General features: G+C 38.8%; 1 protein-coding gene across 2 annotated transcripts in view; it reads left to right on the top strand.

Moving 5' to 3' along the window:
* LOC133282381 (chromodomain-helicase-DNA-binding protein 9-like) overlaps positions 1-17,659 on the top strand; it is a 75,934-nt gene that overhangs the window by 44,536 nt on the left and 13,739 nt on the right. For both annotated transcript variants that reach the window (XM_061478403.1, XM_061478402.1), the window contains exons 17-31: positions 167-331; positions 851-1,030; positions 2,398-2,508; positions 7,614-7,810; positions 8,920-9,119; positions 9,600-9,759; positions 10,675-10,764; positions 11,556-11,659; positions 11,787-11,904; positions 12,596-12,653; positions 12,974-13,016; positions 13,165-13,384; positions 13,521-13,723; positions 13,974-14,879; positions 16,927-17,090. In XM_061478403.1, coding sequence (XP_061334387.1) covers positions 167-331; positions 851-1,030; positions 2,398-2,508; positions 7,614-7,810; positions 8,920-9,119; positions 9,600-9,759; positions 10,675-10,764; positions 11,556-11,659; positions 11,787-11,904; positions 12,596-12,653; positions 12,974-13,016; positions 13,165-13,384; positions 13,521-13,723; positions 13,974-14,879; positions 16,927-17,090 — 2,919 coding nt within the window. The remainder of the gene's footprint in view (positions 1-166; positions 332-850; positions 1,031-2,397; positions 2,509-7,613; positions 7,811-8,919; positions 9,120-9,599; positions 9,760-10,674; positions 10,765-11,555; positions 11,660-11,786; positions 11,905-12,595; positions 12,654-12,973; positions 13,017-13,164; positions 13,385-13,520; positions 13,724-13,973; positions 14,880-16,926; positions 17,091-17,659) is intronic.

The following is a 17,659-nucleotide window of genomic DNA, read 5'->3' as shown; positions in this document are numbered from 1 at the left end:
AAAATGTCTGGTAGTTTCTATTTAGTTATATGTGAATTGACTTCCTTTTGAGTTCATGCTGTTGTTTTTCAGACTGTGCTACCGCAGAAATAATTTCTTGAAAGAAGAGGATCTTATTCCTAGATATGTCTAAATTCTTTCTGCTATTCTTTTCTCCCTTCAAAAGGCTCAAGCCCGTTGTCACAGGATTGGTCAGAACAAAGCAGTGAAGGTCTACAGACTGATAACACGGAACTCCTATGAGAGAGAGATGTTTGATAGAGCAAGTCTGAAACTGGGACTAGATAAGGCTGTCCTCCAGAGTATGAGTGGAAGAGAAAGCACTGGTGGTGTATGTAGACATTTCTTGAAATAACTCCTTTTGCTTTGTTAATCACATGGGAACTATTTTAAATTACAGAACCTACCATTTCTCTGTTGTTTGCATCTGGGTTACGTTTTCTGATGTGGACTAACAGTGTAATTGACTTAATTTTAAATGTAGTCAATTACTCTGATAAATCTCATTATTTCTTGCTTATTAAGGTCCAAAGTAGATAATGCAAACAAGGAGGTAAGTTCCCTTTGTTTCCTTGTATCTTTTCATATTTATATATAATGTGTTACTTTAATACTAGATGTAAATCTCATCTTAATAGGTAATTCTTCTAAGCTTGTATTCATCATGGTGTTGGAACAACCAAAACAAAACATGTACCCGTAAAAATGTGTACTGTAACCACATAATAAATTGTTTCAATTGATGACCAGACTTTTATCTTAGCTTTTAATAATCTTGAATTTAAAATTTATAAGTTGTAAGACACAATTCAGTTGCACAAACATTTTTTTCTTCCCCCCCCCCCCCCAGATCCAACAACTCTCCAAAAAAGAAATAGAAGACTTGCTTCGAAGGGGTGCATATGGTGCCATTATGGATGAAGAAGATGAAGGCTCTAAATTCTGTGAGGAAGACATTGACCAAATTTTACAGCGTCGTACTAAAACTATCATGATTGAATCAGAAGGAAGGGGCTCCACATTTGCCAAGGTGTGGAAGCAGCAAGTTCTTCTTTGACAGTATAGAGCTGTAAATGTAACCAGTGCTGTAAAGCTTATGCTTTAAAAAAAAAAAAAAAAAGTTGTTTACTTTTATTTAATGTTTGTGTGTTAGGTACAGCTTTTGGGTTCCTACATCTATGTGTTTATACTAACAATGCATCTAGCAAAGTCAGTTTTGCACATACAGATTGTGTAATAGGCATGTGCTGCTTTTGAAAAGGCTAAGATTTGTGTGAGATATAATGGACTGCATTAACCAGGAATAGTAAACCAGCTTATTCTAAAAATGCCTGCATATAGGATACAGGTTGAACCTTGAGCTTTGTTAAGCAAAATATGACTGCTTCTGAAATAGCAAGGGGTGGAGAGTATATTTATGTGCCGGGGAAGGGGGGGGGGGGGGGGTGAGGCTGAGAGTGTAAGGTCTTAGAAGGAATAGTCTAGAATAAAATTGGACTGACACTTTTTATAATTTTTGGTACGTAGGAGAAAAACAGCAATATAGCATCCATGGAAAATTGGATGAACAGAATAAAAAGTAAATTTGGACTCCTTAATTTCCAAAGTATGTGCAAATATGAATCTGAACAAATACAAATTCAGGTAAATTAAAAAATACATAAATAAATCAAGCAGTATAACTGAGATTGGAATGTGGGTACTTGATGAATGCAGTTGTGACAGTTTCCCCCCCCAAGGCAAAGCAAAAGGAAAACTTACAAGAATATAAATATATATTTTTATATATATATATTTAAGATAAATTATATTTCTATATTTTATCTTATATTTTGCTTATTGTGTCTTATATAACAAACAGACTTCTAAAAACAATCACTATCAAAAAAAGTAAAAATTTTTGGTTTTACTTTTTTCCCCAAAAGCAGTATACTAGGGTTTTTAAAATGCCTTCTTGAAATTAAGCTTGTTCCACGCTCTCAAGCTTTGATTGTTAGTAGTTTAAACACTCCATTGAAATTTCCCTCACGCGAGTACTTTTGCATGAGATGAAATCCCCAAATGCTGATAAGTATCTTCAGAAGATCCTATTTTCTTCCATTCAACTCATTTAGATTCAGAATTAGAAGAATCTTGCTGCTTAATGTTGTTCTCTCCTGATGGAGCATAAGAGTTCATTAGATTTTTCTTATATATTATGGATCTGATTTAAAAAATTAAGGGGGAAGAGAACTTTTGAGACTTTTGGCACTGTAAGTAGCTTCTGAAGTCTTAACAGCTGCTTGGGAGGAGACTTTTGATGAAATAACCTTATGCAGTCTTCGCAGCACTGAGGCATTCAAACTCGACTGACTTTTGATGTATGATGTTGGTAAGATTAAGTTTTATTTATTACAGGCTAGTTTTGTTGCATCTGGAAACAGGACTGATATTTCACTAGATGATCCCAACTTCTGGCAGAAATGGGCCAAAAAAGCAGAAATAGATATAGATGCTATCAGTGGTAGAGTAAGTACTTCTCTTTCTAATGCATATTTTCTCAAGTATTTGTTTGCTGTTGAATTCTGAAATAGCAGGTGTAGAATTTCTGGTGCTTTTTTGTATTACTATTTCAACAAGTCAGACTTCTTGTGCTGGTTAATTTGTGCATGGGTAATTGTTGACGCGGGAGTCACGGACAACACAGACACGATCAATGTGATCAAGCGATTGCCAAATTTATTACAAAGCCTTAACTCCTTATATACTATTTCTTACATGCACTTACAGTGATTTGGCATATTATGATTGGATACATGTCTTGAAGACCCTTAGTGACTAACATATAATTGGTTAAGCACAGGTGTGACAACTTGACCTCGAAAGCTTGCCAACAGTCCACAGTTCTCATTATGTCAGTGAATTCCAGCTTCTTCTTATCTTGCTTGCTTAAGCTTCTTCAGGCCTCTCATGGCCTTGCTGTATCTTTCAGGATTATTCAGAGTTTATGTACCAATTATGCATTCTCCTGTGAGAGCACTGTCTCCACATCTCCCCCTTTTTGTTTTATATATGTTTTGGGTGACCCTACTTGAGCAGGGGATTTGTGCTAGATCATATCTCCAACATATGCCAACTACAGGCTGCTGGGCCTGCCCCTTTTTTCTCCTGTATGGCTCTCTGGTAACAGGGGAGGCAATCCTTCACATCAAGGTCTGGCATGGCATGTGTCCCCACCGCTCCACGCCTGCTGGGTTGCAGCCAACAGCAGAGCTAAAGGTTCTTCTTGGTGGCAAACACAGAGGCCAACCCAGTCTTGCCCTTGATTGTGGTAGCAGGCATTTTGTCATCCTCAGTCCTTGCACCTTGTTGTCAATGCAGAGTTTCACCTGCTTCATCCAGTAACAAGTCACTACTACAGCAAGGCACACACAAATTTACATTAGCAGAGTAACTATTACAGGGTGCAGCAGCATGTTGAAGATGTTGATGGCAGCGAGGGACTAGCCAAAGAAATTTCTTACCAGTGGAATTCTCCCACCCTCTTAATTTGTTCCATCACCTGCTTTATAACACTACCATTGTATTAGAATCTTTCCAGTTTTTGCCTTAGCATTTTCTAGCAGCTACTGCAAATTTCCATACCCTAACATCTCTTTTACAAATGACAAATCTATACAATACAAGGTGAAGTTCATTAGCAACTGGCTAGTAAATACAGGTGGTTTTATACACAAAATCTCAGCCTCTAATAATAGCTACTTTACAAACACACATATATTCAAGCTGTTACTTTTCATTTCCCCCCAAGTGATGTTTTGCAATCATTCATTTTTCTCTTCCCCTATCTCATTCTGCTTGGGGTATTCACGGTCAGCTCCTGTAGCTGAGGCATCAGGTTTTTCCAGTCGTCTGTCCAGCTCATGGCAAGGCTTGACAAACTTTGCAGGCAGTCTCCATGGACCTGTAGGCAGGAGGACACAAATATACCCCCTCCTCCAGTTTATCAGTTCTTGAGAAGCAGACAGGTTAAACTGCACATTGTTAACAGTCAAGGAGTTTGCTGCATCATTGCCTCTTTTTTTTTTTTTTTTTTTTTTGTTTTTCTGCCACCCTGATGCTGCTTAGGTGACGGCTCATAAAGCTTGTGGTTGCACTACCCCTCTCGCTTTTTTAGTTAGCAGTTCTTATTTCAACCGATCCATCTATTCCTCCAAGTCTTGGATTCACCCCAGGTTTCTTTAAACATACTAAGCAGGGCTCCTACCATGCACCCACTGTGTTGCAGGTGCTCTTTAGGCTTTGTCTGTGGTGTCTCTACAAACTGCCTCAATAGATTGAGAGGTTGGGTTTTGGTTTGGTTTTCTTTTTTTTTTTTTTTCCTCTTCACTCCTCTGCTCTGGCGTCCATCCTGGCCGTTCCGCCAGTGGAGCACCGGGAGCTGAATCAGAGGTCAGCTTTTTTTTTTTTTTTCCAAAAGTCGCTCACCCTGCTTTGCACAGCTACAAACGCCAGCCTGCTTGGCAGCAGGTATAAAAGCCTGTCTGCTCGGCAGCAGCTACAGCTGCCTGCCTGCTTCAGCAGCAACCATAAATACCTGCCGGTAACCTCACTTTTGCATTAACCCTTTCTTGCCCGAAATGTTAAACTGCTACCCGTTAAAAACTTTTACATGAACCCAACAACAAAAAATACACAGAACACCGTCTGCCCTCAACACACATACACACACGTATGGGATCCCAGAAGCACACGCCACAGAACTACAATATTTGAAGCACAAAATCCAGGCAATCATTACTCCCACTACAGTCCCACGTACAGAACGTGGCACAAGGACCCTGTGGAGACTAACAGCAAACCAGCTCCGAGAAGCATCATTGCAGTGCGAGGTGGCAGGCTCATCCTTAGCGGGCATCCCTGCAGAGGCTCTGCCTCCCCCACATCATATGAGGCTTGGGCTTTTATACTGACCAAAATGCACACTCATTCCGACACAGGTGGCCAGCCTATGTTGGAAGAAGTGGCCAGCAATATTTTTAAAGGTCTCCAAAGGTCGATAGAAACGTGGACATACTTATATTTACCAACTTCTAGTACATGAGTATCACAGAGAGACTGTATCAAATGAGTTGTATAAGGGATCCCAAGTCCACGGTCCGTCACAATCCCAATACCCCTGATAACAGCATAAAAGAGACCTTCCCACCACCAGAAAATCACACAATACTTCTGTATCCCGCGCTGGTCTTGCTTCCCTGGAGGTTCAGGGGGGGTGTGGTGGTTTTTCTTGTTTTTTTTTTTTTGGAGGGGGGTTTGGTGTTTGTTTGTTTTGGGGTTTTTTAATGTAAAAAAGGTTGCTCCCTTCACTTTAAGAAGGACTGAAAACATCCATAAAATGGATGTCCTGAGCTCAAATTTCAATTAATTCAATCACTGATAAGGGGGGTGTCCTGGGGTGATGCTGACTCTTTCCAGGGTTTCACCCATCGAGGTGGCACCCACCACAAACCGGAATCTGTAATTTACACACATATAACCTTGACCAGTTAGTTTTACTTCCACAGGACCTTTCCAAATGCCGGTTTCCAAATTCTTGTGCTGGACCAGAATACCTGGAGTTTTAGTCATATAATCTGAACCTAATGCCTGACCATGTATTATAGCAGGGGAGTCAAAGTCTCCTGTCAATCGCAAAAAAAAAATCATAACATATACAGCTTGAGTATAAGAGGATTTTAACCCGTATGTGGTCACTGCTTGTCAGGCCTCCTTAACTATTCTGAGATCAAAAGCTTCCAACTCTTTACCTCCCTGCTGTGTAGTAAACACAGGATATGCAGAGAGGCCCATTGCAAAAATTTCACCTGTAATAATTGCATCTTTGATTAACCCGTGCAAACAGTGCACAGGATTTGTGCCTCCCCCATACCTCTCCCACCCCCTCCCCTGGTTGCCTTCTTTAAGGAAGGGGTTTTGCAGAGGATAAGGTGGAGGTGCCGATGGAGATGTCTCAATCCCAGTCTCCAGGGCTTCAAGCTTTTTCATCAGTTGTTGCAGCTGAGCATCTCCAAGGCCAGTGAGTAGTTGCTGATGAGCTGAGCAGACTGACCCGGGAGACAAAGAGTCAGAGTCTGGAAGCAGAGGATATAAATCTGGCTCGGATTCAGGGGACTCAGAGTCTGATCCTGGGTTGAACTCAAGGTCTCCGTTGTTCGCATCTATGTCTTTCTTGTCAGGTGTCTCTCGTTCGGTATGTGGCCATCTGCGGACCTGGCTCTTGCTTTCATTGGCTCGGGGCGTTGATTTTTTTCGGCGCCGTTCCAGGTACCACAGGAGGTGCAAAAGTCATAGCCGCAGCTCTGTGATGGGGGTTAGGAGAGACATCCCCTTCTGGAGCTGTGGCGGCAAATACAGACGTAGTACACCACACTTTCCAATTTCATCTCTTTCAAAGTCTCAAACACCAATTTCCAAAGTGTAGAGTGTTTCTGTGTATCTTTGGTCCCTTTACTAACCTCGCGATCATGGGACCACTTTAACAGCCTCTGTAAGGCGGCACTATCGTATTGCAGTCCTCTCTTAGAGAGAATGTGTTGGAGGAGCTTCACCACCGCCTGTTCCTCTTTGGATAGCAAGTGCCACATCTCCTCCCCAGCCACTCACCTGATCAGGGCGAGATTGCCGAAGTTTTGCAGACGTCTGACTTCCCAGCGCCGGGGCAGCGCTGACTTTCGGCCAACTCTCCGCTCCCTCCTTTTCATCAGACCTTCAAACTCGTCTTTGTCGAGTTACCGATCGGAGGGTCCCTGTTCGGGTGCCACTTGTTGATGCAGGAGTCACGGACAACGCGAAGACAATCAGTGTGATCAAGCGATTGCCAAATTTATTACAAAGCCTTAACTCCTTATATACTGTTTCTTACATGCACTTACAGTGATTTGGCATATTATGATTGGATACATGTCTTGAAGACCCTTAGTGACTAACATATAATTGGTTAAGCACAGGTGTGACAACTTGACCTCGAAAGCTTGCCAATAGTCCACAGTTCTCATTAACTCAGTGAATTCCAGCTTCTTCTTATCTTTCTTGCTTAAGCTTCTTTGGGCCTCTCATGGCCTTGCTGTATCTTTCAGGATTATTCAGAGTTTATGTACCAATTATGCATTCTCCTGTGAGAACACTCTCTCCACAGGTAATCAGCCTGCTGATAGCTTTAGTATTTCCTAGCTACCTGCTGTCCCAAAAGAGCATGGGGGTCTTTGGTTTTTGTTGAAGGCCTGGAAATGGTTTAAAATATGTAAATGTTCCAATTCCTCTGTTTTTGTCTGTAGATCCTGGGCTGGAATCTGCAGAATAGCTGACTAATAATTCTATCAATTTTATAATACTGAAAGTTGTGTCCTATACTTGAAGATGTTTCCATGCTCTAAAAAGGTTTCAGTGCCCCTTTTTACACAGACTGCAGCATGGTCTGTGTAAATATTCAGCTCAGGTGAGGTGTTTACTGTGATTTCTTTACAGAATGCCTATTATTGACATTAGATAGAAATTGTTTCTGAATTGAAGCCATCTATTTCAAAACAGTTGGTAAGCTTTTCTTTTGTCAAAGTTTGTTTGAAATTTTGCAGAACAGCCTGGTTATTGATACCCCAAGAATTAGGAAACAAACACGGCCCTTCAGTGCTACAAAGGATGAGCTGGCTGAGTTGTCGGAGGTGGAGAGCGACGGTGATGAAAAACCGAAACTCCGTAGGCCTTGTGACCGTTCCAATGGTTACGGTAGAACAGAGTGCTTTCGAGTGGAAAAAAACTTGCTGGTCTACGGGTATTGTATACATCCTTCTTCATTCTAGGAAGTTTTTAAAAAATACTGTTTTAAATGTACTAAATTGTATTTATGGACTAACTTTTAGCTATAGTGGCAATAACCTGGTGTGTGTATATATAGCATTTATTTAGAATATGAATTTATGTGAATTTATCATGCATCCTGTATAAATCTTTATGACAGTTTGCAATAAAAGAAACATGAAAGAAGGGAGGTGAAAACTTCTTCAAAGGAGATTGACATTTAAAATGTCACTAGAGTAGTCTCTCTAAAAATCATTACAGTAAGTTATGCAGGCAGGGTCAGAACTGTGAACAAATATCTGAAATAAAGGCTTGGTAGGTGACTTGATATTCATAATTGCAGAACATCTTCCATGAGGTGCAATTAGGAACTGAAAATCTAACCAGCTAGTATGCTTAAATTGAACATGTTGATTTGGAAGTGAAATCTTAGGTTTTCTCTCACCTACCTTGCGTTTGCTTATCAGTGTGAGTTCCCATCAGTTTGCAGTCTTAGAAGCCTAAAACAATCATCCATGTTTTTGTAAGCCAACAAGTTTTGTTTAAACTAGTGGGTTTTTTTTAAACTGGTTAAAACCCAGTATCTGAAGGGGGACTACAAGGATGCTGGAGATGGACTCTTTATTTAGGAACTGTACTGATAGGACAAGGGGTAATGGGTTCAAACTTCAACAGAGGAAGTTTAGGTTAGATATAAGGAATAAGTTCTTTACTTTGAGTGCGGTGAGACACTGGAATGGGTTGCCCAAGGAAGTTGTGAATGCTCCATCCCTGGCAGTGTTCAAGGCCAGGTTGGGCAGAGCCTTGGGTGTCATGGTTTAGTGTTAGGTGTCCCTGCCCATGGAAGGGGGTTGGAATTAGATGATCTTAAGGTCCTTTCCAACTCTAACTCTTCTATGATTCTATGAAATAGATGGAGTTATGTTGCAAATGTTAACTTCATATTTCCACTCAGTAGCTTAAGGTGAACGAAAAATGTGGAAAGCTAAATGTTTTACAGAGAAATTCCCTTTTGTAATGGAAATTACAGGATACCCAAGCATTCTAGTTCAAAGTGCTGATCTGTGTTTCACTTTGGACTAGGTGGGGTCGATGGAGAGAAATTTTGTCACATGGCCGCTTCAAGAGACAGCTGAATGAACAGGATGTGGAGATAATCTGCCGAGCTCTATTAGCCTATTGTCTCATTCACTACAGAGGGGATGAGAAAATAAAAAGTTTTATATGGGATCTCATTACCCCAACAGAGGATGGGCAAACAAGAGAGTTACAGAATCACCTTGGTAAGGCCTTCTGTGTTTCTGCAGTTAAATACCTTCATATAGTATGCCTGTGGTACTGGGATGAAAACAGCTAAAAATTATCCCTGCATCCTACTTGAATTAAATGAAATTTATTCCAGATATGCAATTCAACTGATGGGAAAATTTTCATTTCTGTTTTGCTTTCTATTTGATGGCTTGCCCAAATGGATTGGTGTGCTCTGTGTAAGCTTTATTTCCATTTCAGTTCATAAGGACCTATTGTGTTTCAGAGTAGGTGAGAGCATGCTCATTTTCCCCTCTCCTGCTTTGTCCTTAGCTGGTGAAATGTACTTCAGAAATGCTCTAAGAGATGAAAGAAAAAAAGCCCCTCATATCTAGAGGCTGTGATGCTAGTATTTTTTCTGCACTGCAGGTCCCAATATTGATACAGGAACTATAAGTATCATGGGATCTATGCCTACGTGTTGCTGTTACTGTATAGTATTTTAAATTATATAGGCTTATCAGCCCCTGTGCCTAGAGGAAGAAAAGGAAAAAAAGTGAAGGCCCAGGCTACCACTTTTGATATACACAAAGCAGAATGGCTTCGAAAATACAATCCAGAACATCTATTGCAAGATGAAGGATACAAAAAGCACATAAAACACCATTGCAACAAGTAAGCAGTAGCTGAAGTGTGAATGTCTTTCAATGTCTGTGTAAAGATTCTTTTTTTTATTCTAATTGCTTATTGTCTTGAAAATACTTGTAGCACTATGAAGAAACAAGTTTAATGGTGTTATCCTGATTAGAATAGTTAGGTTTGCAGTATATTAGGAGGCGAATCAAGTATTTCACATTTAAAATAGTTATTTTTAAAGAAACTGTCTGTACAGAGAGAGATCTTGCTAGGATGTTTGGGGAGTCTTGTAGCAGCCAAAGGACTAAAAAGTTTGGGACCGCTTAGCAAAGAAACATAAAGTGCTATCAGTAAAAAAAAGTCATTACCCCTCAATCTTACATGCTGCTTACCTGGCCTGTTTTCTAGGCTTTTGGGAATCTGACCTACTAGCTTGTTTGGAAGCTCATTCATACCTATGAGCTTGTTTTAGATAAATCATTTTGTGTAGCAAAACTTCCCCCATTCTGCTTGAAAACTTCATACTGCTGTAGTAAAGATTTGAGAGAGAGCATGTGGAAGCCATTGGGGTCATGCATCAAATTCTCAGAAGGAATGAAAAGGTGATGTGAAAGATGTCAGCCCATTCACTTCTTTCGAAGGGAATCTTTTAAGTAGGAAAAGGGAAATAGTTTGTTCTTAGCAGCATTTTTATGAAGCAAGTGAGGAGTGTTCTGCTGGCCCAGGTCTTTGTCTAGGACTTGAAAGAATTTTTGCAATGAAACTGTTTGTAAAAGTGATCACAATAAAAGGTGTTAGAGGACCTGGTTATCTCCTCTTACAACTGGAGAAAGTATATTTTAGGAAGGTGACTTTGAAAGCTTTGTGATTTTACAAAACACAAAACAAAACCACCCACAACTATTGAAAGCTTTTAGAGTGCTAATATTTGTATTTCTTTTTTTCTTTGTTTAGGGTTTTACTTCGAGTAAGAATGCTGTATTACTTAAAACAAGAAGTCATTGGTAATGAATTCCAAAAGGTGTTTAATGGAATTGATGCCAGGTGAACTATACAGAGGTTTTTTGCTTATTTATTTAAATGTAAACTATCAAAGGAAAACTCAGGAATCTTCCTGGACCTAAATAGGAAGTGTTAAACCCAAATATTTGTAGCCTTAGGCAGTGAGAAAAATGCTTTTGTTTACTTTGTATTGACATGAGGAAGTCCTGATTCCTATTTATGAGAGTCTAGTTATATAAACTAAAATTATTTAAGTCAAATAGACTGAAAAACTGAAAGAGAGAATTTTGTACTTTACATTCTAATTAGCAGGGGTTTCCTGCCTGCGTGCACACTTTTGGTTATATGCTGCATATTCTGTTAATTTTTTTTTTATTATTTTTTTTTTAATGGAAGTATTGCCATTTGGAAATTCTTGACCTCACTGCTACAGGAGCTTGTGGAGGATAGAAGGTTTTAATTTGATTCAGAAAGGTGTTACAAACATTCATGGAAAAATGGTCCATCTTGTGCTGTTAAACACAAAAGCAGATAATCTTTGGTTTGCAAAGTTTTGCAAGCACAAACTACAGGAGTTGCTGGAGTTTACTGAGAGGGGAAGAATATTGTATACTGGTTCTGCTTTCATATTCTTTCTGTTACTGGTCTCTGTCAAATACAAAATATCAAGCTGTCTGGATGCTTTGTGGTGCTATTTTTAGGGTCTTACTGTGTATGTGTGCTTAGAGAAGTTTAAAAATCCCACATGAAATAGAAATGTACAAAGAGGAAAATAAAGTTTTATTTCTTCCTCTTAATATTATTGGTGATATGCTGTTGGTGATTCTCCTTAGTGAAATTGATGTTTGGGTCCCTGAGCCAGATCAGTCTGAAGTTCCTACTGAGTGGTGGGATGCAGATGCAGATAAATCCCTTCTAATTGGAGTTTTTAAACATGGTGAGTAATGTGGATGATTACATATGTACTTGCCCACCCCTCAATCTAAACACTCTACACTCATTTTTTTTTTTATAGCTTACTCTGAAAGTTGAATTTTTGCCACTTTTTCTTTTTTCTTTTATAGGTTATGAAAAATACAACACTATCAGAGCAGACCCAGCGCTGTGCTTCTTGGAAAGGGTTGGCAAGCCAGATGAAAAAGCAGTTGCTGCTGAACAGAGAGCAAATGATTATATTGATGGGTATGAGCACTTCAATTGGGCATGAATATTTCAGGGCCTTAAAGTTAACAAGACTGAATTTGTGTGTTGAACATTATTCTCTTCTTAACTACTTTTATACAAGTTTGATGCTATTGTTATGAGGAATTCTAGTTTGATTTTTGCTCCCACAGAAGAGAGTTAGGAACAGTGTAACAGAACCATTGAAGTCTGGGATTTCATACTTAAATACAGCAACTAGTTGTTAACAAGGACTCTACCTTGTGTTGCTGTATCAGAAGTATTACTTAGACACTGAAATACAAAAGCCTTCAAAGGCACAGAGTACTACAAACCTATTTAACTTGATTTTTAGGTCAGTCAGCTTGGTGTATTAGTCTTGTGTAGCTAGCCAGTGACCCCAGTAGATCAATCTGAGTATTGCTGATAATTGCTGAAGGGGAGAACTGCTTTTCTTCATTGCTTCATCAGTGAGGTTAGTAGTTGTGGTCATAAAGAACATCTTTGAATGAAATTGTGAAGGGGGGGGGGGGGGGGCAGCCTCCAGGCAAGATTCAAGCCACAGCTGCCATGAAATACTTTCCTTGTTTCAAATAGAAAATGAAATACAGTCCATCTAACTAAATTTAAATAAGTCTTGTTTAATTGAAGAGAGTTTGAGGACTTATAAAATATTACTAAGATGGGTTCCTTTGTGTTAAAATTCTAACAGGGATGTAGAAGATCCAGAATATAAACCAGCACCAGCAATGTTTAAAGATGACATAGAGGTATAGTAGGCACCTATTAATAGCTCCTTTTAACACTCTGAATATAATACTTCTACCTTTTAATTGAGAAAATTATTAGCTTTTCTATATTTATCTAAATTTGTAAAACTTATTCCATGTGTTTCCACAGTTTTGTGGGCAGGTTACATGGGAGGGAATTGCTGTATAATTATTTTATTTGCATTGTTAGCCATTTGTCCAAAATATCTCTTACTGTTGTTCTTTGACATATTCATAAATTGACTATAAGATGTAAGTTTAACCTATATCTCTGCAGAGGGCTACGTTTTAAGTTTTGCTTCACTTCTGTTTTCCTACAGGATGATGTTTCATCCCCAGGTGATTTAGTAATAGCAGATGGAGGTAAATACATAAAACTTCAAATCTGAGCTAATTCAATCTATTTTGAATTGTTTAATTCTCCTGACTTTAAGCTAAACTGTGTTTAGATAGCATAGGACCATAGGCACTAGCAACAATTATTTTTTCCTGTGTCTTTGTTTTAATATAGATGGACAAATGATGGAAGGAGACAAAATCTGTTGGCCCACTCAGTCTGCCTTAACAACACGTCTTCGCCGCCTGATAACAGCTTATCAGCGAACAAGTAAAAATAGGCAGGCCCAGCAGATCCAGCCAGCATTCCCAGTACAACATAGTATGATGCAGCCTCCATATGATGAAGTTGGTCTAAACCCAAAGATGGCTGCTAAGATTGAAAAGCAGCAAAGGTATGTGCAGCATGCAAATACACATTTTTAATACATCCTTTTATTAAAAATAGCAAATTACTATTTCACACAGCTAGCAACTGTTAAGAAAATGACAGAACTTTCAAATTTTACTTTTTTTTTCTTGATGATCAAGATGGACTAGAAGAGAAGAAGCTGACTTCTACAGAGTTGTCTCCACATTTGGTGTCGTATTTGATCCAGAAAGGGGGCAATTTGATTGGACCAAATTTAGAGCAATGGCTAGACTACATAAGAAAACGGATGTGAGCTTAGAGAAATACTTGTCTGCATTTATGTCAATGTGCCGGAGAGTCTGTCGTCTCCCCTCAAAAGAAGGTAGATGTATATATTTTTACTTTTAGTTTTATCTTTAGTTTCTGTTGCTAGGGCTTATCTTCAGAAGGTTTTTCTTTCACGTGTTCCAATATTAAAAAGGGGGAGGAGGAAATAAGGAAGTGTGTTAAGTGTAAAATGGAAATCTTATAATGGGGAGATGTGTATTAACCAATTAAAGCCAACTCCTTGTAGAACTCATTTGTGGTGGTTATTTCTGCCAGATTCTCATATTTGTTTTATTTTAATACAGAACTCGTAGACCCAAAAATCTTTATCCAACCAATCACAGAAGAGCGTGCTTCTCGGACTTTGTATCGCATTGAACTCCTAAGGAAAGTGCGGGAACAGGCCCTTAGACACCCACAGTTGTTTGAACGACTAAAACTGTGCCAGCCAAACCCAGACTTACCTGTCTGGTGGGAATGTGGAACTCATGACAGGGATTTACTTATTGGAGCTGCTAAGCATGGAGTTAGCAGGACAGATTATCATATTCTCTGTGATCCTGAACTTTCATTTATGTCTGCCCAGAGGAACTATAATCAAAATAAAGTGGCACTCTCAAAGACTTCTACTCCACTCTTGCATCAGTACCAGATGGCATTATCTGCTTCTCCTCTTACACCTCAGTCAAGATTGTCAGATGCTAAAGCGAATGCTTTTGAGGACACAAAAGCTAAACATGAAAATCTGAAAGAAGACCCTCAGTCTTCTGAAGACGAATCTATGTCTACAGAGGAGACACAGACAATAATGAAATCTGAACCTTTGAGTCCAGAAAACGGCATGCCAATACAAAATACAGATCACAAACCTAGTGTGAAGACTGAAACAGACAGGCGCATGGTGGCAGCAAGAACAGAGCCTCTAACTCCAAACCCAGCTTCCAAAACACAGAGAGTCAGCAAAAGGGGATCTGACTCTAGCTCTGATTCAGACTCTGACTCAGATAAATCATCCCGTTCTTCTAGGTCATCATCTTCATCCTCTTCATCTTCCTCATCTTGTTCACACTCTCAATCAGGCTCTAGCTCTTCATCATCATCATCTTGTTCCTCATCATCTTGTTCCTCATCATCTTGTTCCTCATCATCATCATCTTCATCATCGTCATCTGAAGAGAGTGATAGTGATGAAGAGGAGACACAGAAACGTGGTATGTGTGTAGTCTGCAGTATAACTCTTAAACTGAACAAGTTTATTCTTACTAGAAAAATGTCTAAAAAAGGATATTAAATCCCACAAAAATAAACTTAAATAAACATTTTTGCTTGATTTTTCAAGTGAATTGGAAGAATTTAAGGGATACAGCTTTTTTTTTTGCTTCGTATCAGTGCCTTGGATGAAGTATTTAGGATTTGTTGGTTGATGCCCTAAGCAAGCTTACCATGCATGTGGCTCACATGTGGGAGGAGAGTTGAGCAGCTTATGTTTTCTGGAAATGTATATTCTGTGTGTATTCCCTACTACCATTTCTTTTTCTTCTTCAATATAGAGATTCTTTTGGTTTTCCCTCTTTGTTTTTTCTACTCTTGCTCACTTGTTTTTGTAGCTTGCTCATTGTGCTTTCATGTAATCTGTAAACTTCCTTCTGGCCAAGCTATGGAGTAATGTGAGCTGCTTTCTCTTCTAAACTGGAAGTGGCAAGCAGTGTACTTCCACTGAATGTTTTCAAACGCTTAAAAATACGTACCTGGTTAGAAAAGACTGAGGTGACCATAGAGCATAGGACCAGATAATAGTGTGAAAGTTTTAAAGTAGAAGCAGAAACCTCTGTTCAGTGAAGTGATTTAAAATTTTTAATAAAGCAACCAATCATTTAATACATTCCTTATTTTAATACTATGAAGTGTTTTCTTGCCCCCTTGAAACTCAGAATGTGGAAAGATCTCTCTACTGTGATAACAAATAGTAATGCAAAAAGGAAGAGGATAAAGTTAAGCAGTTAAGTTACAACATAAATGAATAACTTCCCCCCCTCCCCCAGTATCTTAGGGAAAAGGCACTGTGTTAATCAGATGCATTCTCTTGTCTGTGGAAATGACAAATGGAAACTATAGGGTTAGTTTACTGAGAAAATGATTACTGGGCAAGTAAAATGCCACTGAAACAAAATGATTAAGATGCCGCTGCCTGTAGCAGTGGAACAATGTTTTCAGAAGAAACAGTTGTATGCAAACATTAAAACAGTGAGAGAAAAGGGATGCTTATACAACATAAATGTTTAGATCTCGGTGGTGGATACTCTAACATATGCTATAAGTCCAAATATTAGGTTTGTTTTCTGCCAGGTCAGTCTGTTCAGGCAAGTAATTGCGTCATCCTCAGATTGCAGAGTCTCATAAATCAGTTAGCCTTTCTTGTGGCTATTTTCCTGTAAATTGGTGTTGAAGTTTGATAAATGCTGAAAAATTCTCTTAACTTCATCTGCATTTTAATTTTAAGCCCAGGTTTTATTTCAGATCTGGTACAGTGACCATGGATACTTGGCATACTTCTCACACTTGAAATATCTTTTAAGGGATGAGTCTTTCAGGTGACTCAATGCATAGCTACTGTCCTCAATAGTCATACTCGTGACAATGTAGTATTTACCTTTTCAGGCAGCACCTGATTGTTTTCCTATGTCATAGTGAAACTTGCATTGTTATCTGGGTAGAGGCAAAAGTAAAATAATGATAAGTATAACCAAGTCAGAGGACACACTGGAAAGATACTAAGAAGAAATCCTCTGTCATTAAAACTTAAAAAATTCCATGATACAGGCACATGTGTCCAAGATGTGGAACATCCAGCATTCCGTCCAGAAAATGAAAAGGGCTGTTTTTTTTAAAGTGGTATCCCAGTTGATTTGCCATTTTCTGGTGATAGATATCTTTCCTTTCAGTTTAGTTCTGCATTTTAGTGTATGTTAGCTTACAAAGGAAGTATGTTAAAATAAGTAAGAACTGTCTATCAAGTTACTCTGTTTTCAAATAGCTATATGTTCAACATGTTTAGCTCTTGAAATATTGCCAGGAGTATGTGTGGAATTTCCATGCCTAGGAAAGGCTCAGCAATTATCCTGAAAAACCTAACAGATCAGTTATTCAGTTTAACTTGTGTTTGGACTTTCTCTGAACATTGTGTTTTGTTCACCTGAACCTCTTACAGTGAGTGTTAACTTCCTTATGACATCAAATGATGATAATGTTTTTATTTAGCAGAAGGAGCCGGTCATATAAAAGCATATGATGAAGAGAGTGTAGCCTCTCTGAGTACAACACAAGATGAGACGCAAGACAGTTTCCAGATGAACAATGGGACACCAAATTCCAGTTATCTCCTACAAGGTGGATACATGATGGCTGCATCCTACTGGCCAAAGGCAAGTTTATTATACTACTTTGAAAACCAAAGTTGGAGGGGCAGGTGGGCTGTGACGTTAGTATTCCATTAAATATGTTAAAACCATACCACTGAGGTGTAGGGAGATCTTGGAAAAAAAAACAGAATTTTCCTCATGGTAAATTAAAGTAAAATTATGACAAAGCATTTTGTACATTGGTTGTACAGCTGCATGTGTAAAAGGGAGAACGTGCACATAGGAAACAAAAATGTAAAGGAAGGATGTTTAAGGTGAGGTAATTTAAGATCAGATATTTGGATGATCTTAAGTCTGTGAGAGGAATTGTTTAGAGTAATCAAGAAAAAAGTAAGAAAATAAACAGCAAGAAATCAGTTAAGCTAAATATTTAAAAAACTTTTTGAATAGTAGTAGGACTCCTTCAGCTACATGGCAAGATCCTAAGTCACATTAAAGAATAGGCTGGCTGAAGCACTGGTGTAATACTGCTTCTATGTTAAAATTTAACTATATGATTCCATATGGGAATTCGTGAAATCAGTGAAATTTTAAAGTATACTTTGAAAAGGTGATAACAGTAAGTGATGAGA

Source organism: Pezoporus flaviventris, unplaced genomic scaffold (genome assembly GCF_033815535.1).
Source record: "Pezoporus flaviventris isolate CSIRO_AGI_PZ_B2104156 unplaced genomic scaffold, CSIRO_AGI_Pfla_v1 ptg000121l, whole genome shotgun sequence".
NCBI classification, from domain to species: Eukaryota; Metazoa; Chordata; class Aves; order Psittaciformes; family Psittacidae; genus Pezoporus; species Pezoporus flaviventris.
This window is presented reverse-complemented; position numbering and strand designations above follow the sequence as displayed.